This window comes from Dreissena polymorpha, chromosome 8, assembly GCF_020536995.1.
Source record: "Dreissena polymorpha isolate Duluth1 chromosome 8, UMN_Dpol_1.0, whole genome shotgun sequence".
Taxonomy (NCBI): Eukaryota; Metazoa; Mollusca; class Bivalvia; order Myida; family Dreissenidae; genus Dreissena; species Dreissena polymorpha.
Genome location: NC_068362.1, coordinates 18,446,333 through 18,473,774, shown reverse-complemented (window position 1 = coordinate 18,473,774; position 27,442 = coordinate 18,446,333). Strand labels below are relative to the sequence as shown.

The 27,442-nt window shown below is 36.3% G+C and overlaps 1 protein-coding gene across 1 annotated transcript; it reads left to right on the top strand.

Moving 5' to 3' along the window:
- Nucleotides 1-1,791: 1,791 nt before the first annotated feature.
- Nucleotides 1,792-17,809, top strand: LOC127840358 (multiple epidermal growth factor-like domains protein 10). Its single transcript, XM_052368768.1, has 20 exons — nucleotides 1,792-1,948; nucleotides 2,267-2,470; nucleotides 4,414-4,551; nucleotides 4,888-5,091; nucleotides 5,673-5,873; nucleotides 6,379-6,516; nucleotides 7,023-7,160; nucleotides 7,445-7,579; nucleotides 9,044-9,181; nucleotides 10,748-10,891; nucleotides 11,171-11,305; nucleotides 11,867-12,091; nucleotides 12,226-12,438; nucleotides 13,074-13,211; nucleotides 13,359-13,496; nucleotides 13,781-13,918; nucleotides 14,434-14,571; nucleotides 15,841-15,973; nucleotides 16,303-16,427; nucleotides 16,839-17,809. Exons 1-20 carry the CDS (start codon nucleotides 1,792-1,794, stop codon nucleotides 16,880-16,882), a joined length of 3,024 nt encoding a protein of 1,007 aa, XP_052224728.1. The 3' UTR covers nucleotides 16,883-17,809.
- The last annotated feature ends 9,633 nt before the right edge of the window (nucleotides 17,810-27,442 follow it).

Below are 27,442 nucleotides of genomic sequence, written 5' to 3'. Positions count from 1 at the left end.
TTATTTGGCTGCTACCCCCCCCCCACCCCCCACCCCCCCCCACCCCCTCTCTCAAAACCGTCTAGGGGCAGGTAACAACTAATGCCGAGTGCCTCTGAGTGTAAGCGCAACCATTTAAAGTAATAGCACTATTTCATTATGTCAATCAGCCTTTAAAAAGAAAGTTCGCAAATATAAGACATGATGCGTCCCTATTGTTAAGTGCGTATTTCTTCCCACACATTGAGAAGACACCTTTTCTTAAACTCTTAAGTATGATGAGCAACTTTTATGACCATGGTAATGATATTAAGTTATTTACCAGATATGATTTCTTTGGTGATAAACTACGCATGGGTCTCAGTATCCTCTCATACTTAGGTCCAACTTCACTTTCCAATAACTACCACCCGATCGTAAATGTTGGTTGCCTGTGCATACTTGAAATGGCCAGTGTTTAGTTAAAATTTCAGACCTCCGATAACTCTGTTTGTTTCTGACAAGTTTAACTACTCCGTCAACAACAATAAATCATAAGCTGCCTATGAAAAACAGTCTCCACCCAGATAAAGGTTCGCCTATTGTAAAAAATTGAAATTTGGAATATCATACCTACTGCGGTGTCACTGTAAAAGAAAATGATTTCCTGGCGGAAATTAATTTGTAATTTTATGTCTTTTATAATTTATTTCTTTACTCTATGGAATGTTGTACAATCGGTCAAAAGTAAGTTTATTATTTAATGGCAATAGACTATTGGGTCTTGTATGTAAGAAATGTGAGCCGCGCTCTATGAAAATTGAGCCGTGTTCTGAGAAAACTGGGTATAATGCATGTGCGTTAAGTCCCGTTCCAGATTAGCCTGTACAGTCCGCACAGGCTAATCCGGGAAGACTCTTACCGCCTAAATTGGATTTTTGCTAAGAAGAGACTTCATTTAAACGAAAAATGACATAAAAGCGGAAAGTGTCGTCCCTGATTAGCCTGTGCGGATTGCACAGGCTTATCTGGGACGACACTTTACGCACATGCATTATGCCCAATTTTCTCAGAACACGACTAAATTGGACTTGTACGTGCAAGTACGTGAAGTATCCTTTCAGATTCGCCAGTGCGATCCATACAGGTTAATCAGTGACGACACTTTCCCCATAAACTGGATTTTCTTGTAGAAGAAACTGTCTTAAAACGAAAAAAGTCTATAAAAGAGGAAAGTGTCATCCTGATTAGCGTATGAGCTTATAATGCATTAAGACCCAAATTCCCAGAGACCGGCTCATTGTTTTTGTTGTTTGTTTAAAGATTTATTACAAATACAATAATTGTCGAAAAAGCGAGTGTTGTCTTAAATGTTTTCGCGTTGTTTAAAATTGAAATATTTCTAAGATAATGTTTGAAACCTTATTACTTAAGTTTGTATTTGCAACGTAATGACAAAAAATATTATTACAAACGTTATTCCAAACGTTTATTTTAAAGATATTTTTACGAAAGTTTTTATTTAAGACCTAATTGCAAAATAATGTATATAATTGTTATATTACACAGTCATAAACATTAATCGTCGTCGTCCTTTAACTATTTAAAATGACAATCATCATCGTATTCTTCATCACAATCAACATGGTCGGCGGCGTCATTGTCAAGTCATGTGCCTAAAGTGTAGTCCCAGATTAGCCAGTGCAGTCCGTACAGGCTAATCAGGGACCACACTTTCCGCTGCTATGATATTTTTCGTTTAAAGAAAGTCCCTTCTTTACGCACATGCATTAGACCCCCTTTTCACAGAGCGCGGCTAATATATAAAATTACATGTCAGCTGTAAACGTCGCTCGTGTGAAAAATGCCACACAACTGAGCGCGTTCAATGATGAAACCAATGGTTTCGTGTGGACAGCGGATAAGGCCGTGGATGGGGTGGTACCAGAGAGGTCACCAGAAGTGGACAAGTGTTGCAGTGCCTCACAAGGTAATGCTGCGGACAATTACTGGGAGGTGCATCTAGGAGGAATGTTTATGGTGGGGCGGATCAACATCATTGGACGGACGGACAATAAGCCAGGTATATACTATCGTTCGATAATCTCTTTGGCACGTATTTAATACTTTATAGGTACGGTTCTGTCAGTCAAAAAATACATTTAAAAAGTACATTTGGGAAACTTAACTTAAATTATATATTTCGGTTTATTTTTTTTATTTTTCCTTATAACTTGCATTATTATATATTACATTGAAACGCCATTAATAGTCCCTAATGCTAAAACTGTGTCGTGACTCCTCGCAGCCCAGTTGCAGGGGTTTCAAGTGTACATTCAAAACGAAACTGCCGGGGAGAAGATTCACGTCTATAACAACACAGGGGCACCGTTTCCTGACAACGCCACTTTCGCCATAACAATTGAACCAGTGAGAAACGTTACCATCATCAGAGTGGAGCGGCCGACGCCAAATAACATCATAACGTTGTGTGAAGTGGAGGCTTACGAAGGTTACATGCTGTCGTTTTAAAATAAATAGTGCTCATTATTGTTTCTGCCTACACAATGTGTATTTAACAATCAAATACGAGAAGCAATATTCGTTTCTATACTTTTCTGTATTCGTATCATTCACGTATCACTACCATGTAAACAAGAGGACATTAAGGATCATTGAAATCCGATCTGAGAAACAGTAGTTAAGTTGTAGCTTATGTTGACGACAGGGGCATAATTTGATTGTATCGTGTTTTGTCGTATTTGTGATAGAGATTTTGAGTAAGAAGAATAATTTGAACAAACTTAACACTATCTGATGTTACATACAACATATAACAATATGGAACTGTGTCGTTTCCGGGAAAAACATGTTTGAGAAAACATTTCTTAAATCAAGTTATTTTTCTAAAAAAGTAATGTAGAAAATGCGACACCTGGTGCGTGACCAGTTTTTACTCCATCGACATAATGTGAACAATTGTTTTTTTTCAGGATCATTATCTTATGTTACATACCAACTATCAAAGCTCTGGGCCGTGTTGCAAATAAGAGTTTAAACATCTTGTTTTCTACGTCTCCATTAAACATGTGAACCCTGGGTCGTGGTTAGATTTGGACAAAGTTTGTACAAAACCTCTAGATGCTGCTACATACCAAATATGAAAGCCATCGGTTTGCTTTCAGACACAAATATCTTTAAAGGGTTTCCCTGTACAAGATGATGTAAAAATGTTGACCTCTTTGGATGGGGCCACTTTGACACAGTGTCATAATTTTAACAAACTCTAGATGATGCTACATGCCAAACATGAAAGCCACGTTTTATTGTCACAAAATATAACGATAACAACAGAACTCTGCGAATTATTCAATCGTTTCGCGTTTGTAAAGCTTTATTATTTTCAGGTTTTTTAATCTTCATAAGATGCATGTAATATATATTTTACAGCATGGTAAACTATCACAATAACTGTTTCATTGCAAATAACATAAATATTCCAAAACGTGAACAGGTTCCGTTAAGTGATGCTACGTGCCAAAAAGGAAAGCAATATGATTTTCAGTATCATACAAGAATATTGTTTAACGGTTTTCCCAATAAGTTTATATATGTTATCTTAAGTTCGTGATTCGAACACTCATTGAAGACCGATAATGTTACATTCCAAATATGAGAGCCTTGGACTCTATAACTTCAGATGTAAATTTTTTTTGTCGATGTCTAAACCATTGTAAAACGTGCAACCCTTGGGACGTGAGCGGTGGTATTATGTGAACAAACTTGGTCGAGAACCAATATATGATGTTACATAACAAATACCAAACTCTTGGTGTGGTGGGTTAAGAAGTTTGTTTTATAATTTTCACTTTATATACAAAGCAAGTTTCACCCAAAGCTGGGCTCATTTTCACTCTTGGGAATGATTTGAACGGATTTTGTACAGGGCCACTATACAATGTTATAAATGGATATGAGACGAGATTTATTTTATAAATTTTCGTTATATACTTAAAAAGAAAACTAGTTTCCACCCCAGGGATGGATTAGAACAAACGTTGCAGAGGACCACACTGCGGTGCGACATACTAAATATAAACGTTTTGGCAGTTCTGTTTCAGAAGAGAATTGTTTGTTTCAGTTTTAATGTATTTAAACCTTTGTTACCTAATTCTGCCGAGCGGTTCAGGAGGCAATATCAGTTGAAAAAAAGTTGTCGGTGGACAGACACAAACACACGGACGACGGACATCCCGGTATCCCAAAAGCTCACAATGAGCACGTTTTTCTCAGCTGAGCAAAACCAATTACACATTTTACAATAGCCATTTTAAATGGCATAATTTGCATTTAATGGACGTCATTTTGATCGCTGTCTAACCAATATATTTAGCAAAATAATGTAGGAAATAAAGCAAGAGATTTTTTTCTAACATTATATGCTCATAATTGCAGTTTGTGACGACGGTACGTACGGCCCCACGTGCTCTGGGAGGTGTGGCTTCTGTCAGGATGGGGCTGCATGCCACAAGGAGACCGGGACGTGTCCCGCAGGGTGTCAGGGCGGCTGGAAGGGGGATCTCTGCATACAGAGTAAGAGCAATGTATTCTTAAACTAAGATAGAATCGTCACGATTGTTTTTACCTTGTATTAAACGACTAAGTGTTGCGAAATAAAGAAATCGAAATTTGATTTAAGTATGCAGTTACTCAAAGTGCGAAGTAATTGTTAAACAGAAGTTGATATATCGCTATGGTGTCCGCCTTGTGACAAAAGACACCAAATTCTGGTTCTACCAAGGAAAAGGACGCATTATTAAATATTCAACGAGCTGAAATAAATACATAAATGTTGATAAAAAATAGTATGTTTTATCAAATTCCAACGTAAATTAGCTTAAACGTGTACGCAAAATCCTTTGTTTACAGGGGCGAACGTGTTGTTTAACAAGACAGTTACGTTGAGTGGCGGAGAAGGCGGGGCTTTAGCGACAGACGGATGCACCGACCAAACGACAGCCTCCACGTGCTGTTGCTCAACAGACGCGCAGACGACAAATGCCATCACTGTGAATTTGGGCGGGTCTATCGAGATTGGACGCGTGTTCATTTACGGAAAGGATGGGTTGGAAGGTACATTTCCCAAATTTCTTCCTTAAAAGAAATATTTTTGAGAAACCGGTAATTTAAGTTTCGTTTATGGGTAGGATTTTCGCTTTTGTGTGCGACTTATTCGCACTTTTGTTTGTTAGGTGTTTTACCAGTACTAAGTATTCATACATATGCCAGTAAATGACAACTAACATACTTGAATACGAGGTAGGGTAGAATTGCCGAAGAAATGATGTTATGCACCATACCCTCACATGTGATGTGGCCGAACGGGAATCGAATCCTCGGATTTGTTGTCCAGCGTAACAATCCGACCCAGTCTTTATAATTTTAGATACGCATGCAATCTACCAGTCAAATAAGCACTATTCTTTAGAGTGCAGAATAAATAAAAGTTGTGCCAATTTTTTTCCTAAACAGCCCTTTTTAACATGTACAATTTTTATAAACTGAAATCGTATAAAGTACTGTTTTCATTCTAAATATGTACATGTATTGTATGTATTTGGTATGCTTGGAAATTTATTTCATTAAATACATACATTTAAAAAAACAAAGAGGTCTGTGTTTGAAAAGTTTCTAGATCGATAAACACGTTGTAGGTCAACTTTCCGGCTTCCTTCTGTACGACAACGCACTCCGTCTGCCGCGAGCGTTGCTCTATAACAGTTCCATGCACGCGGCCATCAATGGTATATATGACGTCATAATCAACCCGCACGTGTCTACGCGGTCCCTTATCATAGAGCGGATATCGAACCCCAGTGTTCCGCTGACGGTCTGTGAAGTGGAGGCGTTCACTGGTAGGACACTCCTGTGTATAGATTTGTGTTTAGGCGTATAATCAAATCACAGGAAGCTTTGCATTTGTTGGTTATTGCGTAACATCGTGCACAAATAACTATTTTCATAATATTTCAGTTATGGTTGTATAATGTTAAGTTAAACATAACTCTGATTTCTTAGTGTGTCAACTGGTTAGTGGAAATGTTTGGAGAAAGTGATTGAACAACTAATGAAAGCGCTAACAGTACTAAAAGACGGCAAGTTTCTTGTTAACCTCTTTGCCGTACCAATGCGTAACTATTAAACTTTATATAAGAACTCCGAATCGTGTTTTTTGGACAGATCAGCATCGAAAACATGTGTTCTTAAATACATTGGATGGATATTAAAAAAACGATTAACAAACGTAACACGATTCATCAATTAAAGTCTATTCTCGTGTAAAGACGATACAGTTAACTTTTACTTTTCGTCTGATACATGGCCCAAATATAAATTATAACAGGATATTTCTTCTGCCAGTTTGCCCTGCCGGAAAATATGGTGACACGTGTCTGGAGGAGTGCGGACATTGTCTGGATAACGACACGTGTCACGGGATCATAGGCACGTGTGCACGAGGATGCAGCGCTGGATGGCGTGGTGACACCTGCAAAGATGGTATGTGTTGTATGTATATATTTGACGTTTAAAGCTTCCCTCCTTCTTAGTCCTCCAGGTTAGCTTCCTACATATAATTCTTTGATGAATCCATAAAGACTATATTACATTTCTGTTTAAATGTGTAATAATTAGTTGTGACATAAATATTTTAAGTAGGTTTAACTGGCAGCTTTAACCCAATAAAAATGTCGTAATTTATTTGGTGATATATTTTAAATTAAAAGCTTGTCAGAATGGAACTTTTGGTGCGAACTGCAACCGAAGCTGTGGAGCATGCAAGAACAGCGTCCCATGTGACGTCATGACGGGAGCATGCCCAGCTGGGTGTGACGCCGGGTACCAGGGAGTGGATTGCCTGTCGGGTAAGACTGTTTTGCTAAGTTGTAAAATTAAGTGATTGCCGTGAATCAAAACACATGCATGGACAAAAAACTAATGTACATGTATATACAATTTCGCATGATATTTGCGAGTATTATGATAAACTGTCTGTCCTATTCAAGCTTGCACGAACGGTACCTGGGGACTGAACTGTAGCGATACATGCGGTAACTGCGTGAACGACACGCAGTGTGACGTCATTAACGGAATGTGCCCATCCGGATGTGCTGCGGGTTACCAAGGTGTCAACTGCACACTAGGTATGAAAACATTGACAAACTTAAGACATATAGAATGTAACATGTGATACCTTTTCTTTTACCTTGTTTAACAGTTCATCGATTCTGTAAATAACGAGCCTTTACAAGCGCACTTACGAGCAGATAATATGTTTTTAACGGCGAACTTTATAAGATCTTTTAAGAATATTCTTTTGAAATAAACAGCAACATGTTCTTTTGAATGAGACTTGTTAATATATACCATCGATGGACTATATGTTAAAGAAGTTAAAACATAAACAATTGTTAAAATCAATTTTTAGATTGTGTACCACCGCAGTTCGGGGATAATTGCATGTCCACATGTTATTGCACGGACAATGCCACGTGTGACCGCGTGACGGGCGCGTGTCCTAGCACGTGTCAACCTGGCTGGCACGGCAGCTCGTGCAGTGAAAGTAAGTAGGTCAAGCACTTTCCGTCCAAATCAGTATCATCATATTTATCAATTGTCATGACTCTTTTTTTAATTCTACATAACTATGGAGTAGAAATGCGTGCGTGTTTTTTTATTTGAGCTCATCAAGCAGATCTATATTATTAGTAAGTAATATCTGTGTAGCAGTAGTTCTATTGATTCACAAATATCCCAATAAAGGGGAACATGGTCAAACTTGGAATACAAATTTGAAAAAGAGATTTTAATTTCTAGTGCATTTATGATCTTGAAGTTTAATGAACTGTTTCCCTTGCCAGAAGAAAGTTTTAAATTGTTTAGAAGCGTTTTACATTATAAACACTGTCCTCAAAATAAATCTTTTGATAAAATGTAGCTTTTTTTATTTACCATTGTGGCGAATTCGACACTTTCAATTTTTTACTTTACAATTTGAATAACTAATTCATAAGCTAAAAAACACACACATTGCGGATCCTATATATTATATATATTATGCAACCTTTTAAAAACTTTTTGGATAGGTTCCTGATTACTAGAACCGATTGTCAGTTGGCAAAGAAAAAATATGTTATTTATGTATAACTATTGATGATTAACCCAGAGATGAGCGAATAGTATCAACCTTTGTTTTATTCAATTGTGTAGTTTTTTTATATAGACGAACTCAAAATTAAGTTATTGACCACCGTAACAAGATTTCTATATTTAAACCTTATGAATGTGATCTAAATTTTCTTTAACGAAAAGTAGTAGGCCAAATATGCCACAATATGTAAATAAAGAATGAAACTAACACATATGCGATACCATAAATTGTATTACAAGTTAAAATATTTAAGGTATAATGCTTTATTATATTTATCTTTAAATATTGTTTTTTGAAAAATATTATTGATATGTTTACTCACAAATCTTTACTGTTTCGATTAGTCTAAAAAGACAAAATAAATCAGTTGAAATAAAATACCGCATTCCCCTGATATAAGCCACGCTGCCTTTGCATTAATTTGCAAAATATAAACGTTATGTTAGTATTACACGTATTTTCCAAATAATCTGTGCATACCGCAACACACGCTTGATTATTAGGCAGATTTTTAATCGCGATTATACATCAATGGATCAATAAAAAATCATAGCCAGGAGTGTCATTTCGCTAGATTAAATACAATTTATTTGCTGGTTTTTGAATGTGACAATACTTTTGAAAATCGTCATTTTACTTAACTGTGAACAAGTACCGGAAAATGTGTGTACCCTATACATTATGTCCGCGAAACGTCTATTTCTGATCATCATCCAACATCTAGTTTAGATAAATGAGCAGTATATAAAATGAATTGCCAAACTGATATTGATCTTTTGTCGAAAACTTTTGCACAGCATTCTAAAACATGCAGAGATAAATTATTACATTCATTCATAACCAAATCTACGTAGACGTAGCTTTTTATTATTTAAGCTTGTGTCGGCTCCACGTTCGGACAGAACTGCTCCGAACAGTGCGGTAATTGCCGTGATGGCGTCATATGTGACGTTATATCAGGCGATTGTCCAAACGGCTGTGCGCCCGGCTGGATCAACAACACATGCAAAACAGGTAGGCAATCGTATTTTATTTGTATGCTCCCCAAATTAAATAGTCGCCGCTTCGTCTGTCCGTGCGTGTGTGTGTGCGTCTGTCTGTCCGTCCGTGCACAATTTTTGTCCGGGCTATTTCTCAGCAACTAATGACCGGAATTCAATGAAACTTTATGGGAAACTTCACTACCAAGAGGATATGTGCATATTATCAGCGGGTTCTGGTCGGATGATTTTTCACAGAGTTATGGCCCTTTGAAATTTTCCATTAACTGTACATATAGTGCAATTCTTGTCTGGGCTATTTCTCAGCAACTAATGACCGGAATTCAATGAAACTTTATGGGAAGCTTCACTACCAAGAGGACATGTGCATATTATCAGCCGGTTCTGGTCGGATGACTTTTCACAGAGTTATGGCCCTTTAAAATTTTCCATTAACTGTACATATAGTGCAATTCTTGTCCGGGCTATTTCTCAGCAACTAATGACCGGAATTCAATGAAAGTTTATGGGAAGCTTCACAACCAAGAGGACATATGCATATTATCAGCCGGTTCTGGTCGGATGATTTTTCACAGAGTTATGGCCCTTTGAAATTTTCCATTAACTGTACATAAAGTGCAATTCTTGTCCGGGCTATTTCTCCCCAACTAATGACCGGAATTCAATGAAACTTTATGGGAAGCTTCACTACCAAAAGGAGATGTGCATATTATCAGCGGGTTCTGGTCGGATGATTTTTCACAGAGTTATGGCCCTTTGAAATTTTCCATTAACTGTACATATAGTGCAATTCTTGTCCGGGCGATTTCTCAGCAACTAATGACCGGAATTCAATGAAACTTTATGGGAAGCTTCACTACCAAAAGGGGATGTGCATATTATTAGCGGGTTCTGGTCGGATGATTTTTCACAGAGTTATGGCCCTTTGAAATTTTCCATTGTACATATAGTGCAATTCTTGTCCGAGCTATTTCTCAGCAACTTATTACGGGAATTCAATGAAACTTAATGGGAAGCTTCACTACCAACAGGAGATGTGAATATTATCAGCCGATTATGGTCGGATGATTTTTCACAGAGTTATGGCCCTTTTAAATTTTCTATAAACTGTACATATAGTGCAAATCTTGTCCAGGCTATTTCTCCCCAACTACTGACTGGAATTCAATGAAGCTTTATGGGAAGCTTAACTACCTTGAGTAGATGCGCATGTTGTCTGTGGGTTCTGGTAAGATGATTTATTTAGAGAGTTATGGCCCTTTGAAATTTTTAAGTTGCTGAACCATCCATCGTATTATTTTGTTCAAAGTTGCGCCCCTCAAGACGTTTCCTTTTATCTGAATATATAGTGCAATATTGTGACAAAAAACCTTTGGGGAGCATCACCCGTCTCAGACGGTTTCTCGTAAAATAGTTGATGATTCAAACAATCATTGTTGTTTTTATTTCTAGCCCTATTTTTATCAGTACCATTTGTGTGTTCTTTTTTTTCCACACCATTATCTATTAATGTTTACGTATACCGTATACGTAGCATAAATCAAACACGATGAAATGATTTGAAATCCCCGTACTTCAGAATGCAACGCCGGTTTCTATGGTGACAACTGTAGCAAAGCATGTGGAAATTGCGCTGATGACGTCATATGTGACCCAGCTTCTGGAGCCTGTCCGACTGGCTGCGCTCCCGGATGGACCGGAAATAGTACATCGTGCAAAACAGGTGAGCCATCCTAGCTTAAGCCAATGAGCGTCATCCTGATTTGTGAAACTGTTACAAAAAGTACAAAAGCAAATAACCAAACGTGGTAAAAAAAACATTCACTTTCAAATAAAAAACACACTATCAACTTTGAAGTTGGCTCGTGTTGACAAAATTGGTTTCCGCTTTGTCTGACTGTGGACCGCTATTTCTTTTGGGGGCGACGTTTCCGATTAGTAACTTGTGCAATTGTGATTCATCAATTTTCGGAATTTTAAAATATGATAATAAATTCCACAGAATGTTCCTCTGGTCGTTTTGGTCCCAACTGCGAAGGGCGGTGCTTCTGTGCCAATGGAGTGGCGTGCAATGCCACTTCTGGTGTATGCCCCGCGGGCTGCGACGACGGGGTCATCGGCGAATTCTGCCATATAGGTAACATGTGTTACAGGTTAAACGTATGAACAGGTACACGTCTGTTAAGAAAGCAGGTGCGTAAAGGTAAGACGCGTTTAACTCTAACATTTGGTAACATAATCGCGTGCTCTTGAATAACACGTTTTATTGGTGAAATGTACTGTTAAGTAGCTCGTCCTCATATAACGTCTTTTAACTAAGGTGTCCTACAGATAACGTGTCTTATAATTATGCAACACGTATTTATAGGTAACGCATCCTTTCACGTAACATGTGTTTATTGGTAACATGTACTTAAATAAAACACGAGTTAATAGTAAAACACGTCATGTAGGAAATCGTGTCTGTAATGAAACATGATTTTATTAAAACACCGAATCATGCTTATAATGTTCTAGTTGTTGATATCAGAAATACTCTTTTTGAACTATTCTACCATTTTTTCTTAGTACACTTTGCACAGATGTTTAGAATTGTATAATACAAATGACAAAAACCCTTGCGAAGAAGACAGTTAACATTCTTCAATAAAATATTATTGTTATGTGTGTGAGCATATACGAATAAATGTGCTTTAAGATTTAAATCGGGCGATCGGAAAGGCGTCCAATCAGTCGTCCACATACTTCGGGAACGGGTTTCTCTGGAACCCCTCCCTGGCGGTGGATGGTGACTGGACACAGAGTAACGCGACAATATCAAGGACGTGCAGTCAAACTGACCTTTTTGATGAAGCTCCGTCATGGCAACTGGATATGGAGTCCGTGTCGCGGATAGAGAATATTCTCGTCTATGGTCGCACAGGTGAAAATGATTACCTAACCGCATGCCTTTTTTCTTTATCTCAATATAATATTATAAATATAAATGCATGTGGGTTGGATTTCATTTGGTTAATCTTTATGTACTCATGATTAAATTTTATCTAACACTTCCAGATATGTTAGGGTCCGCATACCTGATCAACTTCACGTTACACGTGTCCAACACGACCGACGTATCCGGCTTGGACCTTGACTATGTCCAGACCGGGGCATACGGAGAGGGCATCTTTAATGTGAGCTTTCCTAGTCCGGTACTGGCCAGATATGTTACCATCGCCCTGCCTCGCCGAGGGGCACTCTGTCTCTGTGAGGTCCGCGTCTTTGGAGGTGAGAAACCACCCTTCCATACATTTTGAGACAGTTTATATTATTTATCGCCAGGTGCATACCATATTTGTCAGCACTCGTCCATATTAGGACTGTTCATGTAAGCTGTGCATACCATACTTTCTATACAAAATATTATTTGTGTCATTGTTCATACGGAATATAAAAAATACATGACTTATGCACGTTTAATGTTTATTACTAACTTAAAAATATATCGCGGATAGTGTTGATTGTGCATGAGTGGAGCATGTTATTTACGAACTTTTAATACATGTTTTAATGTAGAGAAACATAATGTCTGTTTCTTATTCAGTACATATATACGTAAAGGATCGCATCGCTGAAGCATCCGTTTAACATAAACGGATTTCGGATACTGTAAACGGTAACAAGTACCGACAAATTATGTGATTGTCTAAGTTGTTACACTATTAATCGCAGTATACACACGTTTTACTTTATAACTATAGAATATAATTCATACAGGTGCATGTGTATAAAAAATATTTCCATCTATTTTGCCGAGATAGAAATGTGTGCCATCATCGCTTCTTTTTTTATCCTAGGCCGGTTCATTTTTCTATGCAGGCAATATATGAATCCGGATTAGATACCTAGTTCAATATTTCCAGACTGTGCCGACGGGACTTTCGGTGTGGCGTGTGACGGCCGCTGCTACTGTGCCGGCGGTGCGGCTTGCGATAAGGACACGGGGGAGTGTCCAGCAGGCGGCTGCTCCCCGGGTTACACGGGTCTGAAGTGCGATACGGGTACGACGAAAAAATTGATTCAATTTTCAAATATAACCCCATATTTATTGATATATACCATAACGTTATCCTTTATGTGACATTAAATAGCACCATTTGTACGTTATGCTTATAAATTATCTGTATGAATCGTTCCTTTATACACAGAGTGCAATGGCGGTAAATACGGCGACACCTGCCTCCAAGATTGTGGGTCATGCGCAAACGATGACGTTTGTGATCACGTGACCGGACGGTGTCCAAACGGATGTTCTGATGGATGGCTCAATGACACGTGCCAGACGGGTAAAATATATGAGCCTAGCGACAGTAACCGTATGATTACAACTTGAAAGATTAATAAATACAAAATGTATTTAAACATTCTGTAGATATATTTTTATATAATGTTGTTAATCTAAGTATTCCCCTTAGATAGAACAGATATGCAAAATATGGCCGATTGCTTCTTTCTTGTACAACAGGACCAGCGCTTTGGAACTGTTTAAAATGCCTACCGTGGCATGCATTTCAAAATCAAATATTATCTATTTTAACGATGCATAATTGAACTTTTGAATTCGACACAGAATGTTCCAATAGCAGTTATGGAGTACAGTGTAATGAAACATGTGGCTGGTGTAAGAACAATGCGTCCTGTAACCACGTGAACGGAAGTTGCCCTGACGGTTGCGCAGCTGGTTACAAGGGAAAGTTATGCAAAGAAGGTACACTGGTTGTTATGGAGGATATCGCTATTACGGTTACTAGTGACTTTCTTATGAAGCATACATACATAGAATAGCGTAAATGTCAATGTTTCCATAGATAGTAATAAATAACGTGGTCACACAGCACCTTAAGTGTAATTGGGGAGTTGAGCTAAAGTTATGTAACGTGGTTGCTTACACCGTGCAGACCTAGCTTGGAATTGCATTTGCGGAACAAGGTTAAAGGCGCACAAAGCTGGTCCTCCTCAAACACTTGAGTTTGATTGGAGGTAATGCGCTTTGTTACAACCCGGTTTGCAATAAACCCGTTTTGCAATAATATTATTGCAAAAATGGCTGGAGTGTTTGTTTTTGCAATAGACATTTTTTTTATTATAAAAAACGGTTTTGCAATAAGATCAACACAAATGTATTTGCAATATGTTTTTGCAAAATAGGTTGGATTGTCTTATTGCACTCTGCAATTTTCAAATGCATTGGACACGCTTAAAAAATACATTTAATTGTTTCAGGATGCGCCAATGGCACGTACGGTGAGAACTGTGCGATGATCTGTGGCAACTGCGTCAACGACACCGTGTGTGACACCTACTCAGGGTCATGTGACCTGGGATGTGACGACGGCTTCACTGGGGAAACGTGCTCCACGGGTGAGGATCAAAACGTTCGCTTTCAGGTTGTAGAATGCTCGTTAATTGATGAAGCGCCATGGGTCTAACTGAAGTTACATGTGTCTAAGTCCATCAAACACTGTTGGCCATGTAGGAATATTTACATTAAATGTCTAAGTATTCTTAATAACAATAGATGTTTACTTGGATATTCACGCTAGTACTTCAAGGTAATTATCCGTGATCAATCACTAAAGCCCGTGACTTAGACCTGCAAGTGAGCAGACTGAACGGCCTTTTTCTTATTAAAAATGCTGGTAATGTCTGTTTGCAACAACACCTTTTCTTTGTATATTGTACAGATAAGCAGTTGAAATTATTGGAGTCATTTGCGAGGTTATAGAAAAAGGTTCTGGACTATTAATTGCCAATTTGCATTTTTTATTTCCTTTTATTTTGAAGATCTGGTTAAGTTTTGCTTGTGACAGCTTTATACACCCGAAACAACAAGTATTTAATTGTGAATAAGAATTGTATTTAATTAGTGTTTAAGGTACATTTCGTATAGAAATGCTCCTATAGGTTGAACTGCAAGTTGACATTAAAGTTAAGGTTTGCGTGCAACAAGTTGAACTACTACAGATATTCAGTATATACTTCTCACATGTCATCTTGGTCAACATGTGAAGTAATCGACCATGCTCATGCTCATAAAACTGACCTTCTTTTTAGCAGAATTTCGCCTCTTTTTTACTAAAATGAAGATTACAAATAAACTGTCATTACTTCGGATACTCAGTAGAAACTTATAATATATACCTCCAGGTCATAATTTGAAGTCACTGACCTCAAATTATCTGACACTGACAAATACAATCAAAGATGAAACATATTTTTATATGTTCATTTTTTAATTACTTTTAATTGCTGCATACCATGTACATACACAACGAGAATACGTGATTGATTTAGATACTACTATACAATGTGTAGCGCTGAAACACTATGTCTTCGATTAAAATTTGATAACGTTATTATAATATATTTTGAAATGTTACAGAGAATTCTACTGTTATTTTGGTATAAAACCTATAAAAATATAACAAATAAGAATCTTACATAGTCTAGTATATAACACACATGAGTTTGAAAGTCGCATATTGTATAAACACAAAAAGATATTTATAATACATAATAAATGTTACTTTGAAAGTTATATAAAGTATAAAGTACAAATATGTGCAAACGTTGAATAAGTTTCCATACAAATTAGAAAAAACAGGACAATTAGTGTATTATTAAACAAAGTTGAAGGACAAGGCGGGAATCCTGACGGTGATGACGACGGGGTCAACACGGGTGCTATTGTCGGCGGTATTTTCGGTGCTCTGGCTGCAGTCGTCATTGTGGTGGTTGCCTACAAGATCTACATGAAACGATCGTAAGCGCTCGCCAAATATTAACTCCAGTACAGATGTATAATCATATATATTTGCATATTAAAACATAAAACATGAATGTATAAATGAGACCAAGTACAATTTACACACTATGCGTTTTGGGTTGGTTGTTGTCTTCAATTATATTATTGTTAACGATTACTGTACATGTATAGGAAAAGGACAAATGTACGTACACTGTATATGATTATTACGTTTCATGTACTGTAAATACATGTACTGATTCACGTGTACTACTATACAATTATGCAATCACAATGCACTTTGACACCCGCTGCATCTCTTACAACCAAGTTTAACATTTCTGTAGCGCGGGGAGATCTGGTGGTTTCGGTGGTTCTAAGAAGTACGACCCCTACCAGACGGAAAGTAACGGCGGCAGCAACAGCAACATGAGCCAGCGGGCGGAACACGAGTATGCTGGCATCGACGACGGTATGTGTTATATTTTTATAGTCTTGACTGAACGAAACACAATATCACGGCCACTTTTCTCATTAAGGGAGTCCTCGAGAGCAAAAACAGTACGTCTTCTTTATTTCCACACGTCGGAATCCATCTCGATATTCAGCGATTCTTGTTTAGAAATAAACAAAGAAAGTTAATAAAAATCCCCTATTTAAAAAATGATTCAATGTTAAAAGTATGCTAGGGTAAACAAATAAATAAGTTAAATGTGTATTTAATTACTAGTAATAAGTAAGATAGTGGACACTTGAGTCGATTTGAACAGTCGTCTTCCATTCCGTTGGTAAGCGCACAGAAGCGTGTACTCATGTTCTTTTTAGGTAAATATCTTCGCTTTTACGTTTGGCTATATAAAAAAATGAGTGTGCTTCTTTCCAGACATTGGTTACGGGTCGTTCAAAGTCGATAACACGCGACTGTGAGAGGGTTGCAATGATTGCAAGCGTGACAGTGGAGCGACCACCCTACCAACACCAGCACTGGCAGAAATACAGCCGTTACGATAAAAAATATAATATAAAAATAATTAAAGGTTAGACATTATAAGTTCAATAAAATGTAACTTAAAACGCATAGTCGTACCTATACGTAGTAAAATGAGTGTAGGTATGCGAGTAATTAAGTTCTGGATATTTTAATAACGGTATCGAAGCAAAAATTATTATTTTATTCAGTTAATATATGTATAAAGTAAAACTTCACTTAGTGAACAAAAATTACATAAATCGTGTTTCAAAATCGGAAAATATATTGGAAAATATTCGAATGTTCGTGCATACATTCATTAATTGGAACATTTTAATTACATCTACAGTTATAATGTGAAAGAAATAAATCGAATTTAATACTGTCATACAAATATAAGCTTAGTTTATATGTTTATTTTGCAGTATAAATAGATTCATCCATATATGTGCGTATTATATATAATATTTATGTGTTTCATCCATACCTGTGCGTATTATATCTAATATTTATGCGTTTAATTAATTGTGACGAAAGTTTATTGAAGGGATCGTTACCATTAAAAGAACACTAAAACAATAGACTGAAATCCTTAGCCGAGTATGTGGCGATGATAAACAGTTGGAAAACCATGTGTATTTCGTGCATGTGTCTGAACATGACAACACATCTATCAGTTACATAATATATCGCTGCATTATATGAAACATGCAAAAAATATTGAATGTAAGGAAACATTTAATGTAAGGTAAACATCGAAACCGTATTTACATTGTATATGCATCATATTTATTAAAATTATGCCTTTTATAAGAGTATGTATGTGTACATGTTCCATTGTTTATTTGGGTTTCGTATATAGTCGCTGGGATTCACCCGTATAATTGCATACATAAAGACTTATTTACTTAAATAAATACTTATACAATGATATGTTTCCTATTTGTCTTTGTATTGTTCGACATCTCTAAACCGAGTTCACGTATATGTTGAACCAAAAGCTATGCGTATCCCGTGATGAAAGTGTGTCACAGAAGCATTTCAAGTCTTGAAGATCTCCTGAAAAATAGTTTACATAATACGAAATAAGTGGCAAGACAAAGACAATGGAAACAATGTATTGACCAAAATTGTGAATTTCTTCAATGAGTGCGATATAAGCTATAAGTTTTTTGTATTTCTATATTGTTTAATGTTTTTATATAACACATCGTTCATGTTCATCGAACACCGCGTATGCCATATTTGCTTATGTTTAAGGAGACAAACGAGCGTGTAATCCAGGAAAATTGTGTTTTACCGTTAATAGCTATACATTTGTATATACATGTACACAGTTTATGAATTGACTATACATGCGTGTATGTCATTAAATACTTGCCCATTTGCATGCTATAAAATTAATTTAAACGCGGGTTATCTGTTCAGTGTATTTTTGTTTGTTAAGCAAATTAACATAATTTTATTTATACTTTGTTGTAAAACATTATTCAATATTTTCTACAAATGATTGATTATTTTTAATCCAAAGTTTGATTGAAGAAATAGCTGGGATCATATACAAACATGCATATAACATTGCAGTTTTTGACAAAATTAAGTCTTTTAAAAATAGTAAAGAATATATGTAGATGGGAATTTTTAAGTGTCTAATATAAAATAATCTAATATGTTAAACTATATAACGTTTTTATGAAGGAAAATGGGTTGAATTTCAGCCCCGGATAACGACGATGTTGACTACTGATTAGTCTTATTTATAAGACGCGCAAATAATTTAGAGATACTTTTTATATGGGCTAAATTACCAATACAAAAAGTAGCTTAATATTTGAGAGCGTCAACAAGTTCGACTAACTACTGATGACATTGATCTTGATCTTGATGTGATACGGTGAAACATTGACAAACATTTACTCACCGCGCATGCGTCAAGTAGCTGTAATATTGTTCAGTTTTCATGCCCCTCTCGAATTTGATTGATAAACACAGAAACTGAATCGTTGGTAGGCCTTTTTGTATTTGTGAATCAAGTCCGGTGGAAGAGAGTTCCAGTCATATATTGCGCGCTGGTAATGCGGATACTTCGATAACAGATTGCACTTCGATAACAGAGAACAACAAAAGCCACGCGCGAGAGATAAGTTCCTCAGTTTTTCACAAGTTATGTCATAAAGATTAGTTTTCGGGACAATGCACATGGTCGAGTTGATAAATGGTGTATCCCTTTATCTTGGGAAGACAAAAAATGTGGCCTAAATATAGAAAGTTCGGCCGAAAAACAGCATAAACGGGGTGAACAGTAAACATTTCAACAAAATAAAACTACTTGAAATATTGCGAGAAATTGTTTGCTATTCCAGCCTGTGGAGTAATCAATGTGCTTCAAATACTGAAATTTTGATAGTATTCAATTAAAATATAAACAAAGATAGAGCATTTTTAATAGGTGGTATTCATGAAGTTGCGGATACTTTGATTCCCGATATAGGACACTTCGGATAACAGAGACTTTTAACAAATTGGGCAATCTGATAGCAGAGTTTTATCTTACACCTGAAATGCATGTATGTATATTACGGCTATTCTTACCAAACATTTTGAAGTACGAATCAATTTGAATTGTCAAGCACGACACATTGGGAATCTATGCATAACGTAATTACATACACATGTGAAATATAACCAATGGCGTTGTTTGTTTTATAAAATATCATTACTATTAATTTATACAATTAATAGTATAAGTGCAATTTTTAAGTAAGATTCAAATGCTTATTCTGGAGTAATATATTTCAAGTGACAACCGGAAATAATTGTCTACATAAAGAACTTGTTTTTTGGTTGTAACTTGAGATTCAGAGAGATGAAGATATAACGGATAATGTGGATTAACACGATTGTGTTTAATTTTAATTATAGCAGGCCTCTAGATAACGGGAGCAAAGGGATCCGATTAAAAGCGTCAAGTAAACATTTGTTCTTCATAAAATCCTATGTAAAGTAACACTATACTTGGTAAATAAGATGCCAATACAAAACTGTCGCTACTTACATAAAAACTGCGCATTAATTAATAAAGTACACTTAAAAGTATATACTGGTAAATACAGATGAGAAAAGCGATTGAGAGTTAATAATGCGGTATACATGTGTCTTCGTGATTGTAACATATTGTTTTGAAAATAAAAAATAAACAACATGAGCAAAGCAGAAACAATACAAACAATCATGCTTAATTACATTTAAACCTTATCTCAGTAAAATCATATTGAGCTGACTAAGTGAAACGTCCAAACAAAAAGTTATTAAAGGGACCTTTTCACGTTTTGGTAAATTGACAACATTAAAAAAATGTTTCAGATTCGCAAATTTTTCTTGTAGTTATGATATTGTTTAGGAAATAGTAATACTGAACAGTTACCATGCTCTAAAATATCCATTATATGCATCTTTTGACGATTAAAAACCCCTTAAAATTATAAAGCGTTGCAACGCGAAACGATTGAATAATTTGGAGAGATCTGTTGTTGTCGGTATATTTTGTAATACTACGAGGATTGTTTGTATAAAGTATACAATACATCACTCATTGTACTGGAGTTTTTAAGATCTAATGTTTACATTTATCAACATAAAGCAGTTAATGAAAAACTTCAATGCATGGCAAAATCTGTTAAAAGGCCCCTTTAACGAAAATATCAAGTGTTGTTATTTAAGAGTCGCATATTAATGCTTTAAATTTAGATATTAAATTTAGATATGTTATGAAACCATTTATGCGTCATTTGTGGAAATAAACGAATAAAAGGTAACATTCATTAACTCCGAATCGCTCATCCTGTAATATATAATTATATCATGTATATCCAAGTTCATATGCAGAACAGTGTTGTGTTTATATTAATAACAACGACGGGTATACACAACTTTTACACGATTTAATCAACCGTCTGTTCATTATTGCTATTTTTTTTAATTTACTGACATTGAGCCAAAACAACAAGTTCCACTAGAATTTCGGACCTGCACCGCTGCTGATATTTATTTCTAAGTTGTAGTTTTAGCAGAGTGATGTTTCATGACATGCTATTTAGTATATAATTATTATAAGTAAATGGCCTTAGTACCTTCATTAGGACATAAGTATAAATGCTTTAGATCAGCCGTTTCGCTACAAAGGATGTAATTTAAAAATTGTTTAAGCTCGTGTACTACGCGAAAATCCATCTGTTGGGTGACTCGAAAACTGGAAAATGTATGGTCATATAGACTGTACTCATCAGACATATCGAATTATTTTCACATTTATCTTTAACATTTATACAAAATCATAATCATATTCCAAAGGGCTAAAAAATATTTCGGTAATTCGTTTTTAATTTACGCCTGCTTACTATATAACAGTATTCCGCATTTCTGATTCACTCAAAAGAGTGTGTTATATCTGGTAAAAAAAGTGTCGAGTAATCTGGAATGCAAGTGTAATTATCATTGCTATGATCGATAAAAGAAGTGTCCATGAAAATTTGGCATCCGACTCTTTAAACATGTGAATGTCCTCAAATACGTTAGTAAACTAAAATGTAACATGTTGTAACATTAATGGACATATTTATTCTTTATTTGGAATAGTTTGGAACGTTTTTGATTTATTTCCAAGTATTTCTATTTTGTTGAAATACGTACTGATCATCTAAATCATGATGATTATCGATGAAATTTTTTCATTTTTTGTATAAAATCCACCGTTTTTCAGCGAGTTCTTTTCTTCGCAATTTGAAGTGCTATACCATTAATCGACCAAACAATGTTTCGTGTCTGAAAACCAAATGAACAGAACACAAATGCAAATAAAAAACCTGAAGAACTCGCCGCTCGCGCGTGGCTTTTGTTGTTCTCTGTTATTGAAGTGTCCGCACACCCGGCGTGTATTGTGTTTGGAATGAAACTGAACTTCAGTTCGTTTGTTCCTCTCGTAATTCTGTTAAAGTGTTCATTATGCATTTTTTAGTATGGCGAATAGGTCTACTAAGTTGATCCAATGGTAAATTTACACGTGAATTTAGTCCTTTGCATAGTAATATTAATCTATTTTGTTTTCTTCTTTCTTTCAAAGGTTGAAGTTCTAAGTCCCTTAGAATTTTAGTCATAGATCCCGGTTCGTAGTCCCGATAATAAGAAGTAATGAATCTAGCTGAAAGCTTTTGTACACTTTTAAGTTCAGGCCGCGCTGGCATATTCTAGCACTGTGCGGTTTAAACCTGTGTATGCCTTTAGTTTTACATCTTGAGGACACATAGATAAATTTCTTTCGACAAGACCTAAGGTTCTATACGATTTGTTGCAGATTTCGTTAATATGTTTACTCCAGTTCAGATCACTTGTGATATTCACACCTAGATATTTAATACAAGATAAGAATTCACGACGAGTATTTTTCAATGTGTAGTCCAAATTAATTTTCTTCTTTTTACGTGTTTGAGTCATCATGTTTCATTTACTGGGTTGAAATCTCATTCCCCATGAAGTAGCCCAATTACCAAGTTTGTTTATGTCCGATTGTAAATCCAAACAGTCTTCAAATTTATTGATTTCCCTATAGCAAACACAATCGTCGTCAAAAAGCCTTATATTTGAAGTTATGTCCATAGAGATGTCATTTATATGCTGCGGTACTCCAGACTTAACATCTGAGGATTCGGACCTGGAGCCATTAACCACAAAACGAATTGTTTACGGTTTACTAAAAACGAATCAATTGACTGTAGAATGTTTACAGGAGCTCCATATTTGTGTAATTTGGTTTTTAATAATTCATGAGGCACGGTGTCGAACGCTTTTTCAAAGTCCAATATAAAAATGTCCACTTGCTTGATTTTATCTATCGATGTTGCCCAGTCATTAATGACGGTTGCAAGTTGAGCGCGAGTTTCACAACTATGATTTTTAGAAAAGCATGTTGATTTTTGTTCAAAATATAGTTGTTATCAAAATGTTGCATTACATTGGAACAGATGATGTGCTCTAGAAGTTTACAACATATGCAAATCAACGACACTGGTTTATAGTTACTTGGTATCGATCTGTCATCTGTTTTTATACAAAGGACAAATATCCGCTAATTCCCAATCTTCCGGAATAGTACCAATGTTTACTGACTGCTGAAATAGACGCTTGATATACTAGTTGCAAGTTCTTTTAATACTTTTGGATGTTATCTATCAGGACCCTTGGCCTTGGTTGTATTTAAACCTTGATGCATTTTTTACTCCTTTTTCGGTTATATTTATAAAGTCCATTTTATCATATAAAGGTGTTTCATAAGGAACTGATGTATATTCAGTGTGCGTAAAACACTGGCGAATTGTTCATTTCAAACTTTAGCTTTATCTAAGTCGGATTCCACAGTAGAGCCACTTTCTGTTGTTAATGGGGTTATACCCCGTTTGTCGGATATTTGGCATTTTATCATTTTTAATTTCACCAATTAAATTATTCACACGATTGTCGTGGGCATCTTGAACTTCAGATTTAACTTGTTTTCTTAGCAGTTGCCACTTTTTCTTCAGCCTGATATTTCCAGTTTTTTTTTTAAAAATGTGCATGAGTTTTATTTCTACGTTTTACCAATGTTATGATTTCGCGGGAAATCCAAGGTAAAGATTGTACACTTTTAGATATTTTACTTGGAACATGAGTGTCTACACATTTTAATAAGAATTTCTTGATTAATTGCCAATTTTCTTCCACTGTTCTGGAGTTTTGATAACCGTTGAAATAATTGTCCTTAGCAAAGTCCGAAGTTTCCTTTCTCATTGCATCATAATCTCCTTTGGAATATTGGAAATAAGAACGTTTTGGTTGTTGTTTTTTTGTACGGGATGTCACACTTCAACGTACCAGCGATAACATCGTGATCACTAAACTCGTCTGGTGAGTAGATATTTTCAAATTGACCGGGTAGAGTTGCAATTAACAAATCCAACATGTTCTCATCACTTGTGGGAAAGTTCACGAGTTGTTCAGCACTATGTTCGTCTAGGATATCAATAAGGGATTTACCTTCGCAATCCGATAACCATGATGAAGTAAATTTATTAAGTTTATTTTGCCAGTTTATTTTTCTCAATTTTAAATCACCCAATACGTGTATTCATTGTGTGACATTTTCTTTTACATAATTTTTAATTTTACATAACTGATCTTTAAATAAGACAAGATGATCTACTGGTGCATCCGGCTGCCTATACCAACTGCCGAAGAAGTGATGTTTCCATTTTAAAGTCAATTTAGCTCATACTGATTCTGATTCATTTTCTACTGAATATAAGGAAGAAGAACGTAAATTAGATTTGATAAGGAGCATCGTACCTCCACCATTTTAATTTCTGTCCTTTCTATATGTGTCATATAAGCCTGCAGCACCCTTATAAACAAGGTGAAGTCCCAAATGCCCTCAATAACTATAACAGAAGAAGGTGTGGACAAAATCTTGAGTGGTCTCTGCCCCAGTAAAGCATCCGGCCCAGACCAGATTTCCCCACGGATCCTAAAAGAACTTCACAAAGAGATTTCACCCATCATTTGTAGGATATTCCAATTATCCCTTAGCTCAGGTATTGTTCCATCAGACTGGAAGAAAGCAACCATAGCCACTGTGTTCAAGAACGGATCAAGGTCAAAACCAAGTAATTACAGACCCATATCACTTACATGTATTGTCTCTAATCTGATGGAACACATTATTGTCTCAAACTTAATGTCCCACTTTTATAAGCACCAGCTCCTTTCCCCTTTCAACATGGATTTAGGTCAAAACAAAGCTGCGAGACACAGCTGATTAGTTTTTCCCAAGAACTATTTGACTCTCTAGAAAATGGTCAACAAACTGACGTAATCGTAATGGATTTCTCCAAAGCATTCGATAAGGTCGATCACCACAAGCTCATCCACAAATTATCCAAACTTGGGGTGAACTTCGAGGCCACATCCTGGATAAGATCCTTCCTCAGTAACCGTACACAGAGAGTTGCGGTTGAGGGTCATATCTCGGATGAACTCCCAGTTATGTCTGGTGTCCCACAAGGGTCAGTCATAGGTCCCTGCCTCTTCCTGACATATATAAATGACCTCCCTGACAGCACAAAAAGTAATGCTAGGTTATTTGCTGACGACACTGTAGTCTACCTGACAATCAAGTCCCAGTCCGATTCAGTACAACTCCAAAATGACCTCTACCAACTAGAACAATGGGAAAAAGATTGGGCAATGGAATTTAACCCTGACAAGTGCGAGGTGTAACGTGTAACTAGAAAAATAAACCCCATCATATTTCCCTACACCCTCCAGAATATCGAACTAAGTCAACTGTCAATGCCAAGTACCTTGGGGTAACCCTAACTAAGGACTTAAACTGGTCAAAGCACATCAATAACATATCCCTTAAGGCCAAAAACTCCCCCCATTTCATTAAGAGAAACGTCAGGACCCAAAATATCAAGGTTAAGGAAGCTGCCCATACCACATATGTACGCCCACAACTTGAATATTGTTCAGTTGTGTGGCATCCCTGGCAAAACTACTTGGCAAACAGACTAGAAGGGGTCCAACGCGCAGCAGCCCGGTATGTCATGAATGACTATTCATACACCAGTAGTGTCACCCTTATGCCACAGACCCTTCATTGGAACACCCTTGCCCAACGCCGCATGACCAACTCCCTCACCATGCTATATAAAATCCAACACCAGCTAGTCAACGTGGATCACTGTCACCTTACCCCTACAAGAAATTTAAACTTCTTAATCCCCCAATCACGCACCCAGTATCACATGACCTCCTTCTTTCCCCGAACTATAAGGTATTGGAACGATCTTCCATACATGGTCAAAACAAGCTCCAATCTCGATACCTTCAAAACGAGACTCGGGGAGGTTAAATTCTAAGTTTGTAGCCCCTGATTTTATCTTATTTTTAACCTAACACTGCACTTCTGGAATATTCTTACTTTACTGTATATATCTCAAATACTTTCTCTTTTAGATGCACTTTTTAACTGACTAACACTGATTTCCCTGACAACGCGCCTCCCAATTATAATCATGATTGATTATTCGGGAGTATACCGTAGATGTAGATGTAGCATATTCTAAACTGTCTGGTATAATTTCATTCGATTTAATACTATCATCCAACTTGGTTTCCTGTAATGCGACCACGTCCGAATTTTCAGTTGCTGAGAAGGTTTGTAATTCAAGTTTCTTACCCCTAACATTGTTTATATTCATTGACATGATAACTAGTTCACTCCACTTTATTGGAGGTGTTTGCTTTTTAATATGTTTATGAGTTACAGATAAAACTTCAAAAACTGGTTTCTGTTTTCCAATTCTGACAATACACTAGAAAAGGATGATGAAATCTTATCTGAGTCACACTTTGGGCACGACCAAGTACAGTTTGTGGCTTGCACGATCATATAATCCTCGGACGATACTACTGCGCAAGAGGTATGTATCCATGGTCTGCACGAGTCACATTCAATAGCTAGGTATGTCTTTGTGAGGTTTACAGAGGTTTCGTCACACTGCAGTTTCGTCACACTGAATTTACTGTAGATCAAAGCGCTGAGGGCACTGGAGATGTTCGCTATTGCATAATTTAACACGCAATTCATTTTTCAAAATCAATCGCAAGTTTGAAATGAACACACGCCATTTCATAGAAATAACTAAGACAAAATAAAAACAACATGCTTTTTGGAAGTTCTGAAAGCATAGAAAGTATGATGAAAATGGTAATGTGAACTTAATATAAAGAAAATTTGCAGTCACCATCATATTAAAGGAATATTTTTTCTAATAGCGAATGACTATCTCACCAAGAATATAAATTCATAATGAAAGTTCCGTGTACAAAACTTTAGATTTTTGACACCATATACAAATTCAAAATATACAATAATCTTCGTATCTTGTATATGGAGGAATAAAAGTATATAAACATTGCTGTTTATGCTTTACTTGTTACCCGAGCAGTTCACACGGTGTCAACAACGCTAACATAAACATAGCTATAGAGCACTAATGTGCTTTTAGGCGTAGCTGTTTCAGTTTTCATCTAAGTGACTTTTACATAACGCCAACAGATACGCATGAATTTTTTCGAATATTTAATAAGCTGATTCGAGATACAACCTCTGATTTTTTGCTACATCACTGCGTATGTGCTCAATTCAAAGGATGTAGCACTGTTCAGTGTAAGGAATTCCGGACTACTCTCTGTATGCTCAAACGACACAAATTGTGGCCCTGTTACAATTACGCGTTACAATCCATCTCGCAGAATTTCACTCTGGCCTCCAAGATGAGAAAACAATCATTAGCGAAATAGTATAGTGTCACGATAAGAGAAAATCGTTTTATTATCATACCACAATGTTTGCCGTACTTGGTCAGCACGTCTGGAAATGTTTTAGCGATTATGAAACATTTTTTTGTTTTTGTCTATCGTAT

Coding starts and splice junctions, on each gene's coding strand:
- LOC127840358 (XM_052368768.1), top strand. CDS start 1,792: ATGTCAGCTGTAAACGTCGCTCGTGTGAAAAATGCCACACAACTGAGC. Junction 5,874..6,378: donor TGAAGTGGAGGCGTTCACTG/GTAGGACACTCC, acceptor TTCTTCTGCCAG/TTTGCCCTGCCGGAAAATAT. Junction 12,092..12,225: donor TCTCGTCTATGGTCGCACAG/GTGAAAATGATT, acceptor TAACACTTCCAG/ATATGTTAGGGTCCGCATAC.